The sequence below is a fragment of the Pseudorca crassidens genome, chromosome 12 (genome assembly GCF_039906515.1).
Source record: "Pseudorca crassidens isolate mPseCra1 chromosome 12, mPseCra1.hap1, whole genome shotgun sequence".
In the NCBI taxonomy this organism is placed as follows: domain Eukaryota; kingdom Metazoa; phylum Chordata; class Mammalia; order Artiodactyla; family Delphinidae; genus Pseudorca; species Pseudorca crassidens.
The window spans coordinates 20,985,892-20,999,507 of NC_090307.1; the positions used below are offsets into that span (position 1 = coordinate 20,985,892).

Genomic DNA, 13,616 nt, shown 5'->3' on the forward strand with positions numbered 1-13,616 from the left:
ACTGTGAAATACTCATTAAGTTCAATTTCCGTCAGTCAATATCAAGTGTTTTCCGAGCCTTATGATTTAAGTAAGAAGCTAAAAGCTAAGTGAGAAACTAAAAATCCTCAGACAAACCTCCTTCCTATGTTGCCTATAAAAATACACAGTCATTAAGTGTCTTTTGTATTTTATAACTGCCAAACAACCGGCTTCTTTTTAGTCATTTAGGCTCAGAGGCATTCCACTACAAGGTTATCCTAATGCTGCACAGAATCTAAAGCAAAAGGTCTATACTAATGGAATGCACATCTTTCAGGAAGCAACACAAATGAAATGTGTTTGTGTGTGCATTTGTAGGCTCCATTAGAAGAATTCCAAGGTCAGAGGGGGCAAGGAGAGACAATCAGAAAGGGTCAGGGGTCAACTGAGATACTGGGACAGAAAACTAATACACAAAACTCATGAGCAGTGCACAGGAGGTAAGCAATCACAGGACAAGCAGAGCAGCACAGGAAATAAAGCTGAGGTGCCTACCGGTAATTTTTCCATTGGCTTCCAAGGGAGGCTGCCAGCTCACAATGACAGTGCGAGGCTTCCCTTCTCGAGTAATGACTGTCAAATCCTTGGGAGCAGAGGTCGGGGCTGTGAGATGAAACAGAAACATGGCCTTGTCATTGGATGTGAAAGAAAACAGACATTTATGGGACTTCTAATCATGATGTTGACACTCAGAATCTATCACACAGTATATCATGCTTATTTCAACACGCACAGTTTATTTTAGGTATTTGAATTAAACAAGCAAACAAAGATACAGAAATTAATGTTTTTCCATGGAAGTTAACTGACTTTCAAAGGTGTGAATATAGAGAGGAGAACAGAATATGTGTGAATGTAGAGAAAAGCATAACTGGTATTTTCAAGTGAGCGATACACTAAAAATGTAAGAACCATTATAAGAACAAAAAAAAATGGACACATACTTAGTGAGATTGATGGCTACATGTCTCCAAGAGACAAAATTCTGTTACAACTGTAGGATTTATATATAAATGAAAATTTACCTAATTTTATTTTTCCTTAAAAGACAAAAAAATAAAAATAAAAAATAAAGAATTTACATGCAGGTCACAATATCTTGCTTAGGTAACATACTAGGTATCTCCCAACAAGAAGGCAAAGAAGTATTTGAAAACAGAGGAAATAGAATCTATGAGGGTCTTAGTATCAACCTGCTAGGAAGTAAAGATGGCAAGAAATGCTGTCTTGCTTAGAGCTACTTTTCCCACATGTTGTTTGATGGAAACAGAATTTGTCACCCCCAAATATGCCTCTCTGGCATAAGAATTAAGCTGATTATTTTTAAGAAACAACACAGAGAGGAAAAGTTCTGAAAACCGAGTAGAAGTTACTCTTTCGTAAAAGGAAAATTTATACGTTTATAAGGGTATCTCCCTCTTTGTGCCAGGAAGAGGAGGATGGTAAGGAGGCAGAGACTTAAATGTACGTAACAACCATGCCCTTGTTTACTGTGATTTGCCAGAAAACTTCCCATTACTGGCTTCCCACCCTCCAACACCTTTTGTCTTTAGCTGGAGATGGTATTGAAAGTGGTGGCCATTTTAGGGAATTACTGTTTTCCTGGGTATCTCTCATATATACAAGAGGTATACTTATTGTCAATCTTCTGTCTGTTTTTCTCCTGTTAACCTGTTTCTTATTACAGGGCGCCTCAACCGAGAACCTGGAAGGATAAAAGGATTTTTCTTCCCCTAAATTGTGCTCAACAAAAATTTAAATATACTTCACAGGCGACAGCAAACTGGCCAAGCTTGTCCAGTATCTTTCAGGCTTCCTTTGACCTGCTTTCTCACTCTTTGAAATGAAATATGCTTTGAAATGCAGTCAGTTTTCCTTCTAGGCAGCTCACAATGCCCAAGTCTACTATCCATAGTCTTTTTCAATTACCCCCAATTTGACATAGGCAATGTCAGAATGTCTTTAAGTTCCAAGCTTGGGTTCTGGAGGGATTTCCTGATCTCTGCACAGGAGTATTTGTATATTACAAATAGGTAAAACTTGGTCCTAATTCTGAATTCCTCTTCACTCTTATAATTTGCTTCGGCTCTTCTGTTGACTGTAACAGTGCAGAATCTGAGTATTATCAACACTCTATTTCCAGCTTCTCTTCCTAAGAGAATTCCAAATAGAGGGACATCAAACATTCCCATCTATCATACCATTTGATTTCCAATGCCCGGATTCTCCAAGCCACTAGGATACCAGGTTAACCAAAGTTGCACCAAATTGTAATATCCTGACAAAGTACTTAATATACTTAACTTTTTTTTTTAAGAGGGAGGAGGAGAAGGAAGAAGGAAAAGCAGAAGGAAGAGAAGGATGAGGAGAAGAAGAGGTCTAGTGTAGTAGATCCTTGAGTAAAGAGACTGTATATTAAACATACTTTAATATATATTTTAATGAAAAGAAAGAAAGGACATTATGCAAAAAAGATTTGTAATAGCAAAATACCAGAGAGGCTGCTACTTTAAAGAAGGGTTAGTTTTATAAAGAGCTCATTCAAGATATTTTCTAAGCCACAGATAGGAAGGTAATATATAGCCACAAATTAGAATATTATACCAAACATAATAAGAAATTTTCCAATTTTGGAAGTAATTAAAGATCTGTCTTTCTAACTAGTCAGAATAGTCTGTTTTTTCTTAACTGTGTTAAAATTAAAATTGATGCTTATTTTGCAAACAAATGATGATGATTAGATTGCTTCACTGACTCTATGTTGATATTCAAAAGATATATAATGACTCCAGCTTTAGCAAAATAAGACATTGAAGAGCTGGTTACTTTTCGAAAACAAAAAAACAAAACAAAACAAAAAAACCCGAAAACAACCTAATGACTAATCTATTTCAGGTGCTGAGCAAATTTTTCTTTTTCCTCAAGCCATGTGACTGTTGGTAAATAGAGATTCTGGTATTGGAATCAATGTCTTAGTTGTTTAGGATTATCATATGAAATGTATACTATTCCCTCATATTTATTTATTTTTTTATTTTTAAAAAAATGTTGGATATTTATAGTGGCCCTAACAGGTTCAGTGATCCCTAAGTCAAGCAGAAGGAGGTCTTCGGTCTGCTCTGCTTCAATCTCGTGGGTTCTCCTGTAATAATCTTTTATAACTTCTTACCTGTCTTCATTGAATTAAATGATATTACTAACAATAAATACCAGGCCCTGCAGGATGTATACTTTATTTTCTTATACACTCTCGTGTCCCCAAGCTGTCCATGAAAACTATGCTCCCGTCGCTCTGATCCGTTCGTAAGCGTCTCTTTAAGACATCTTTCTGATACTTGCTTGTGTATTTTTGAGCATGCTGCTTCCTTCCTTTGGAAGGCCCTGGAATGGATACCTGGCAATCCACCCAGGCCACAGCTCCATCATTATTTCATTTGTGAAATCTTCCCTGACTTCTCCAGACAGAATTTATACTTGGATCTGTGTGCTCTGACTCCAACTTGGCCAAAATTCTATGATTGTATTTTTCACGTTACTTCAAGGTTGTATTTTCAAAATATTTTTCTTCTGTATTAGATTATAATTCTCTCCAAGATAAAGGCTGTATTCTCTTTACCTTTTATACCAAGTATCTATCTCAGGACCTGACAATTAAAATGAACCTTATTGGAAACCCGTAATCAATATCTCAGACAACTGGACACGCACTGCCCTCTGGTTTGTCTGTTTCTCAAAGGACTTTTCCCATGCTTAAATTTCTTTGTTAAGTGTATGAGTGGATGGTAACATTCAAGATTTAGAAGATTTCCAGCCCTGGAAATCGTATTGGGCATTTGTTTTTAGACTGCTCAACACCCCATTCCCGCCTTCATTTAGAGAGAACACTTGGATTTTTCCTTTGGGAACAAGTTCTCCTCTGTGTCACATGAGCTGGGTAGCAACATCAAATAGAAATTTCATGGCCTCCATCTCACTCTCTTTAGCTGTGTGATTCTCTCTTCTGGGAAACTGAATGTTGATACAAGAAAGGAAAACACATTGGAGTCAAACCACCGTGAGTGTAACACCTTGAAGGGAGAGTCCTATAGTTCCTCATCTCTAAAGCCTGGGAATACTGCTGCTTCTTGTCCCCTCTCCAAGACTTCATTATTTCAGCTGTCCTTCTAATTATTTTTATTTTATTTAAATTAACTAGAGTAAAATTAGGGATTCATCACCTGGACAGAATGAAGTGTTTCATTTCAAGAATCTGTCAGCTGCCATTACCTTTATTATTAGTAATTTCAGCACAAGTGCATAACAACACAGCCCCATATAGTCTTTGTGTTATTATGGAATTAGAAGCAAACGCTAGAGTTATTTCACTTCATTTCCTTCTCCCAGTTATAAAACCTGCAGACACTTGTGAATTACTTCTTGCTTCTCATTGTCACCCAGGGGTCTTATCCACATGCTATTTACACCTCTGTCCAGGTCATTATCTGTTTTGACAGTCACCCTTCCTCCTAGCCACATTTCTAAAAGTTAATATCTTTTTGTCAGCAATGGGTCTCACCCCTGACATCCGTACAAGGCTAGGCAGTTGAGGAGAAATCAATAGGGTGCATTTATCAAGTAAGATGTTGGTGTGCATTTATGTTTATGACAGGGAAAAATGAATGAGGAAATTACTACTCCTTCTATTTCACTCAGGGAAGACCAAATGCCTTACTGGTTTTCATTTAACTCTTTTCATCTCCTTTTAAGTTAAAAAGAAAGAGCAGAGCCTTTATTCTCCCCATAGTTCATAACTCATTCAGCTTGTCTTATTCTTCCTAAGAAGCTAAGAACATTGACATCCAGGGCAGAATTCTAGGAGAATGATTTAATATATATAAACATGTAAAATAGAAGGAGAAGGTATTGAAATTAAACAAGTAGAAAAAAAACTTCTTATAGAAAGAAGTACCCTCAAATTGTAAAAATATTCACAATGAACTTAGAGTTAAGGTAGTAGCCTGAAATAAAAATTAGAACTGCCATGCCATTGCGCAAATTCTAATGGAAAAAGAAATTCAACTTACCCAGATAAAAGTTTTACTGGCATATTTTTTTAAATTTGGAAATGTGTGGTACAGTTTATCCCCACATATGATGTAACGCCATGAAAGCAATCAGAAAGTACGTTAAACCCTTTTTGCTTCAGATGTTGTATTTCTGTGAACTATAAATGCCAAGTGCACTGCATGTCTGCTAAGGTTATAAACTCAACATTTATGACCCATAGTAAACATGACTGGTAAAATTTACAGTGAATTGCATTTACTCTCAACTTGAACAATTGCAAAATGCATGAAAGTTTTCCATTGTGTTGTCTTATTTCCAAACAGTGAACATGACCCCCCAGAAACTTCTTCCCACAGTCAGCTGAAGTTATTTAGGGTAAGCATCCATGAGACTACAGTTGTAATGCAATGTTTCATTTTGTATCTAATTTCTTTCCAAAAAAGTAAATACCTACTATGTCTGTTGATCAAAGACACGCATGCTTTGGACAGAGTAAAATGCCTTTGCTTAAATGTATTGAAAAGAAGATTTATATTCAGGTCTCCTAAATTAACGTACAGATTAAAACCAGATCACTTAATACACTGGGGACTCATTTTCTTCTTATCTAGAGTGGGGAGGATAATATTAGATATAAAAATGCTACGAATGATTTTATATAAAATAAGGTATAATTTAGACATCATGGTGGACACGGGTTCCAACTTCCTTGGTACCTGGAAAACAACACTACCAAATATCAAGAGTAGAAATTTCAAAGCCAGCCTTTCTTCACATACCTGCTTCATATGTGGTGGCATGTGCAGTCATGCTCCACGTGCTGGACCTTCTGTTTTTTGTTACCATGACCGAGAACTCATACATTGTGTTTGGTTTGAGGCCTGTTGCTGTGTAACTCAGAGATGTTGTGTCTTCTGACTAAACAAGTGGGAAATAAGAAAAGAGAAAAAGAAATGAACTCTATCAACTTGGTAAATCAAGACACGTAAGAGGACTATCAAAGGCCAACAAAAAAGGAATTCATTTCCAAACAACGGAAGACCTAGGACACAGCACTGACTTTATTTCCTTTCTGTATCAGTTTACACTGGCTGATTGTACATCTAAAACCTAATCAATAAAATCAGATGTTATGTTGTTAAAAGGGGCAGATAGATGATAAATTTTCCCAAGTGAGGCAATAACCACAGAGACAGGACCAATTCCACTTCCTCTGTCAGTTCCGTTTTTAAGGTTATCTGCACTGACTTTAACTTCAATTTATTTCTAATAATTGAAGTCTTTTTTTCAGAGGCTTTAATGTTTTATATATTTTACATAGATTGTTATGATTATTTGCCCACTGGTAATAAAATGAATATTTAGAGCTCTACTGCTTATGATTTTTAAAAAAACTCTTTATGATACAAACTTTTAGTGATTCCAGAATCCATATAGCTGTTATAAAGAAAATGGACAAAAGCAATATTGTGTCGTGTGATTTTCTTTCTTTGTGCACAGGTCACGTTAAATATACATTGAAGTATGGTCATTGGTGCAGTTGATCAGGAAGAGAATAAATTGGATAATATTAAATGATTACATTAGTGTTAATATTTTTGGTCTTCTGAATACATTCTTTGTCTTTTAAACAACAGGTTAAGGATATTTTAGTAGAAAGTAAATTGTCTGTCTTTATTGTTACTCAAAAGATCAAAATTGTAATGAAGAAAAAGGTTAATCTCCCAGGTTAATGTTTATTTTCCATATCATCAGGCAAACTTAAAACTATTTATGCCTATTATAAATATCAATTTATGCTTGTTATTTAGATCTTGATCATCTTCCAAGGTTAAATATTTACTTTTACTTTTAAATTTATTATATTTGTTATATATCCATGTCTAGGAAAATCAAGGAAAACTTTTTGTCTCCACCTATGTCATACCTATCTCCTCCCTTAGCTATTCTAGTGTGGTATATCTTTTTTATTCTACTATGAATCCTTCTTAGATTATAGCTATGGAAATCCTACATTTCATTATAAAATCAAATAAATATTTAACTGTTCTAATAACATTTCGATGATGTGCCCATCCATCCTATTTAAGTGATGACCTCATAAACATTTATCAGAAGCTCTTAAAAATAGCTGTAAAAATGTATGCCCTAAATAAATGTAAAAATATTTTGTAGACTAAGATGGAACCCCATCAAATAAAACATGAAATGGGCAGCTCGTATCTGATAGGCCGATATGACTTCCAATCTTTCCCTCCTTCCCTGTCATGAATACCTCTAAGTCTTAGAAATGGAAATAAGGGGAGAAATTGGGCAATGAGAAATATTTCAGCTAGGAGGGAAGACCACACTTTGATAAAACTAGTCTCTTTGAGCATAGACACAACTGGCATTTGGGAGGCAACTAAGCAATACTGTCCTTTGTATTTCTTAAATTCTTATATGCCTTGTTTGTATTCTTGAATGATACACTTGCATTCTATAAATGCCATTAATTCACTGATTTTTCTCAGGAACTTTATGAAAAGTTACTATTCAACATAAATCATTAGCCTGGAAGTATTGATACTTTGGAAAATCATGGCTGTATGTGTGTGTGAGGGGTGGGGCAGAATACCTAGGTACCACCTCTCTGAGCCTCAGCTTCCTCATCTATAAAATGGAAATAACTGTAGCACTGACCTTACAGTGCTATTTAAAGTGTGAAATAAGTCAAGTAAAGCATAGTACATGGCCCAGAGTAAGTACTAAATAAATGTTAGCTACAATATTTTATTCATTGTCTAGTGTGAGATATGGGCACTCTATGTGTGTGGTGTATACACACACACACACACACACACACATATTTACAGCATTTTGATAAATTCTCCATTGAATTGTAAACATCTTGAGGGCTGAGACTGAGTCTTGCACAACTTTCTATCTCCTGTAATATCCATGCTAGTATCTGGTAAGCACTGGTCAATAGTCAATGAATGCATTTTGAATGGGAAGTCATATAAAACATCAAATGATGAATCACTTTAGTAGAATATAAATTACAGAAAATTTCTCCATTTGATAAGGAAGGGCAATATACAGTTTTGGACAATCAAAATATGAATGTCTGGATTATGGCTTGACGTGGGACTGAAGTAGAAGGGTACTCCTGGGGGGAGAGGCCTGGATAAAGCCATCAGCTTATCTGAGTTCCAGCTCTAGTTTCATGGAGGATTTTGTCAAGTTATACAACCTACCCAAGTCTTCATAAAGGTCTCCACATGCCTACTTAGCTATGCAGAATCTTACTTATTCTTTTTATATTGATAGTATATCAATATCCCAATCACATAGATAAAAAAAAAGATTAAACAAGTTAAGTCACATGACAGGACACAGGAAATCCAACTCTAGAGTCCATTTGACTCATGTATGTATTTTCCCCCCATTACCTTGTGTTGCTCTGCCTAGCTTATAAAAAGCTTAGTGGGGAATGAGATGAAGTAACAGATATGACAGTGGTTTGAAAAGTTCAAAATGCAAAACCAAAGTAGTCTATTACTATTATTTGTAAAATTTAAATTTAATGTATGTCTTTCTAGTAGACCAGATATGCTCTACATTTTTCCTTGCTATCCAGCTTACCTAACTCTTTCCTCTAACCCTGCTTCTCAGAGTGTGGGTGTAGAGTGTGTATGTGTGAGAGAGGGATCGAACGTTAGTAATGGAAAGCCTTATTAGGTCAGGGAAGATGATGGGGAGAGAAACAGTTAACCTATTTCTTTCAATTCTCATACTTCAATCCAGAAGAGAAAACAGCCTCTCCTTACAGAGGATAGCTTTTGGTTGGGTCTCACACTGTAGGCATTCTTTATGAGACTCAATAATCCTGTGTCTGTTCTATTGACTCTTCAACTGAAAAAAAAAAAATGCCTCCAGAAATTCTGAAACTCAAATCATTCTGCAGAGAACAATCACTGTCCTTCAGAACATTTTACGTACTGGCAACGTACCCACAGCCACTCTGTGAAATGAATGTATCCACAAAGTACAGCAACCATGAGCATAACACTTTTAAAGCAGTCTTTTAAAAGTAAACTTAGAATTGGGTAATCTGTATATAACGAGAGTTTTTAAAAAATGCTCTCATGTGTTTCATCAGTTGTCTTATCTGATAATGTTACCCTTATTTACAGTTCTGCTGAGCCTTAAATCTGATACTGTAAGGAGATAGAGCATATTTTATATCAATGATACTATTTGGACGTGCCTGGAGAGTTTCTCCTAGTACCTGACCTAGCAGAGAGGCAGAACCAAAGAAGACTGTTTTTTAAATGGTTTCAACTAAAAACTGATTTACTATGAAATGTGAATTTTACGCCACTTAAAGGCTGAATGAAACTAGAAGCAGATCCAGCATGGCTACAGGAGAAAAGAGGCAGACTTACAAAATTATTGGTGGGATTCTCCTTTAATCTGGGGTTTTGAGAGTTAGAAATTTCCAAAGGATATTTTCATCCCCCCAAATCACCACTGGCTTGAGTCTGGATTAAGCAAGACAGCAGTTTAGTGGAAAGAACATGGGATTAAGTATTGGGAGATCCAGATTCTCCCTGAAAGTCACCCCAGTAGAGTGGTAAAGAGAAGGGATATAAGGGGAGTATGAAGACTGTGGAGTGCCCGGGTTGAACTACTGGTTCCTTTGTTGTTGGGTAACATTTATGCTCTTTTTCTTCTTCCAGTTTTATTGAGATATAATCGACATACAGAACTGTGTAAGTTTAAGGTGCACAACATCATGATTTGACTTACATACATCATAAAATGATTACCACTAAACTATAAGTTTAGTGAATGCCCATCATTTCATATAGATACAAAATTAAATAAACAGGAAAAATTTTTTTCCTTGTGATTAGAACTCTTAGGATTTATCCTCTTAACAACTTTCATATGTAACATACATCAGTGTTAATTATATTTATCATGTTGTACATTACATCCCTAGTACTTACTTATTCTTATAACCGGAAGTTTGTACCTTTCGACTGCCTTCATCCAATTCGCCCTCTCCCCGCCCCCGCTTTAGGCTCTTATTTCCAAAGCTACATTCTCCACCCCAAATAATCATGCTGTGAATATTTTAAATGTGTTTTATTATAGTACCTCACTTGAATAACTTACGAATTCTTTGAAGTAAACCTATGGAGCTGAATGTATTATGCATTCCAAAATTATAAGTAACGATTTTAAGTATGTGAAATAACAGCTAAAGCATGTTAAACTGCCTCTATGAGCTGGCATAGTTCTAAGTAAATGGTAGGTGGTTAGTAATTACTTGTGGATCTCATTTTATTCTACATTTGTGTATTGTTTAAATACACTACTAGCATGTGGTAGGCTTAGGAGGTAACAAAATGGTTCCAGTATATAAATAACCGTTTGTTGGAGTTGCTGAGGCTGGCTGAGAGAGATTTGAAGGTAGTCATGACAGTGCCTCAAATATGTATCTCTAAGGAGCTCTTAGGGGGGTTGTGAGATGACTCGGTGATAGGACAACAATAAGGGAGGTGGTCTAATTCATATTAATTAAAGGGGAGTGTGCATTGTGGATTTTCTTTACCACCTGAGGGTGTTTCAAGGCTAAATGAGGAAGTAGATGTTAATGGCTTAGAGTGTGTTCACCATCTAAGGATGGTATAAAATAATCATCATGTATTCCTTTTCATATTCACTATAAGATGGGTCTCTGTAACATTTATAGGGGTGCCTCTGGCATAAATCTAGATTCCAAATGAAAAGAAACACAGCAAAATCTGTCCAAAAAATGAGTGTAGAGCTCTGCTATTTTCAAAAGAAAATGGCGCTCCCTTGTACAAAATCACATTATTTATACAAACCCAACATCTGGTGGAATTCAAATAACATTTTGCAGCTCTTGACATTTTTCTTCCTTGCCTTAGAATTGTTTCCCAAGACACAATAATTCCCAAGCCAATTTTAGATACTGAGTTCTTAAAAGGCTTCGTTTTCCATTTCATGTCACTGCAGCAAAATGACTCATGCCAGTTCAGGATGCATTTAAAACAATGTATTAAACAAATGACAGTTCACGTGGAATTTCATACGATCAATTCGAACTTCACCTTGTATTTCGCATTCGCAGAAAAGCTGATCCTCCACCGGACAGTGTAAAGTCGCACTTCGGACGATTTTTGGTTCTTAGGGACAGAGTTGTCTGCCCAGCTGACCCTCACAGCATCGTGGGTAAGAGCCACAGCCTGTACACCTACTGGTGGGAGCATGGGGGTGGAGACATCTGGGACCGAGGTGGGGAAATCATCAAGCAAAGGATAATAATCAACTGGGTCAGTGGGATCTGGGTTTAAAAACCCGCCAAATGAAACAAACAAATAAATACATAAATAAAAGAGTTAAAAAAATAAACATCAGTGGCAACACATCACAATGAGTTAAATGCATGGCAGTAATGATGAAAGGGAACATGAGAAGAACAGAAAAAAATACAATTAATTCAATCGGAAAACTCATTAGAAACAGTATTGCTAGATTACAAAAGTAACTGACTGTTTTCCATAATTCACTCATTTCTTTAGAGTGGTTTTATCAATTTGGCTGTCACGTCTAGTTATATATTTTAAAAGTCCATTTTTTTCTTGGAATGTTGTACCCTGTTTCTTAAAAGATCCAGTATAGAATTCATCAGTTTTATAACTATGCAGATAACTTAAAATAACAAAATACTAAGGAGTGTCTGGTTTATTTCCTCCTGCAAAGGAAATAAATGCCTACCTAATATCTGCTTTGTTATTTGTTTTTCTCCTCCTTCTCTAACTTGATTTGCTTTCTCTAATGCATTTATTATTGCTTAGATCCTACCTGCATAAATATTGTTTAGGTAAGAAACAAACAAAGGATAAAAGACCAAAGGGTCCTGAGGTCTACAGCAATCTGTCTATGGCCATGACTGCACAAAGCCAGACCAAGTCTGTGGTCCTCATGGTTCAATGATGTGATAATTGGGTTTACATAGCACATGGTTTGGTTAGATTGAAATTCTTAGAGAAAGTGTAGAAGTGTCCATTTTACCCACATTCTCACAGAGTAATTAAGTTTTTTATGGCATTTCTATATCTACATGCCTTGTTTGAAAATTTTAAGTTCCATGGAAAGACTTCATATTACTGGGTGGGGAGACAGAATGAACTACCTACAACCTGATGAGATTTGTGCTGAGATACACACATGCTGAGATAACACACATCCATAACACAAACAGAATCTGCATAATGATGTGTGTGGTTTCATAAGATTCTCTAGAAAAATCTTATATTTGTTTTTATGCTGGGGATGTCAGAATCAGGGGAGCCTATTTTGTGGCTGTAGTTAGAGTCCAATTTTGAGTCTTTTATTTATTACCTAAGACATTTAAATCTGTTAAAATTTTCCTTGAAATCATATAACATGTATCCTCACTAACAAAAAACAAGATGAGCTCGTAGGCTGGGCATTTGATGGCATTTGGGGAGATGAAACGTACTAAAATGTAGAGTATCTGAAGCAGTAAACATACAGAGCTTATCTTTTTAAATACAGCACAGAGACTAAGGGCTGATTCTCATGATTACACTTTGTCCACTGAATTTTAAATGTCTACCCCCTACTCATCGCTGTTTTCCAATGAATTATTTAGTTGTTTACTGGGCTGTGGTCTTTGGAGCAAAATATAAAATCTGAAAACAAAAACAGAACAAAAGGAAGACCAAGAAAAAAACCCCCAAAACAACAATAGAAAGAGAGAGAAAGAAAAATATGTGTTTAAAATTTAATGACAGAGCCCAGGCTTTTTGTATGTCCTTTGACATGTCTTTTCATTAAGGGCTCCTTTAAACCCAAATGGATTTATGAAATGATGAAGGGGCAGCTGAAGACACTGCAGCCTCTAGGAGGATCGCAATCTGTCATCAGGCTGGCACATGGGTGGAACCTTTTGGCGAAACGAGAGCAGGTGCTGCCTCACTTGACTTGTTTCTATTCACAGCTGACTTACCAGGAAGACTGTTATACACAAGGGAGGATTACTCTCAAACACAAACTCCTTTTAGATCAACTCATATTCACGTTACCCTATCTGTTGTTTCTTTGCTTAATCTAGTTTTGTTGATACACCTATACTAACTTTACAGTCTTTCACAGGTACTCTGTGTAAGATTTTGAAAAGTCGTGATTCTACTTGAAGAAACGGTAATACTCAATCCTGTTATTTCTGGATTTTAGAAAAGTATGTTTTCCATGACTTCTTGTTGAGTTTCTTGGAGTCTCAGTTCCAGAATGCATCCCTAAATTTCAAGTAATGCTGTTTGTTGGTATATTTCTACGAACTTATGTAATTCAAAAATTTCTAACCTGGACAAGTTTTTCTTGCTTATTTTAGAGGAGTTTCCCCCCCCCCCCCCCCCCACTCATGGCTTGTAATTCTATTTGCCACTTCCTCCAGAGCTGGGCTAATACAATAGCCATTAGTTAAGTGGACAGTTTAACTTTAA

General features: G+C 36.1%; 1 protein-coding gene across 1 annotated transcript in view; it reads right to left on the reverse strand.

The window, feature by feature from the left end:
* LOC137204223 (netrin receptor DCC-like) overlaps positions 1 to 13,616 on the reverse strand; it is a 132,423-nt gene that overhangs the window by 32,942 nt on the left and 85,865 nt on the right. The window contains exons 6-8 of the mRNA XM_067701459.1: positions 11,196 to 11,428; positions 5,847 to 5,985; positions 517 to 624 (exon numbers count right to left, since the gene is read on the reverse strand). Of these exons, the coding sequence (XP_067557560.1) occupies positions 517 to 624; positions 5,847 to 5,985; positions 11,196 to 11,428 (480 nt within the window). The remainder of the gene's footprint in view (positions 1 to 516; positions 625 to 5,846; positions 5,986 to 11,195; positions 11,429 to 13,616) is intronic.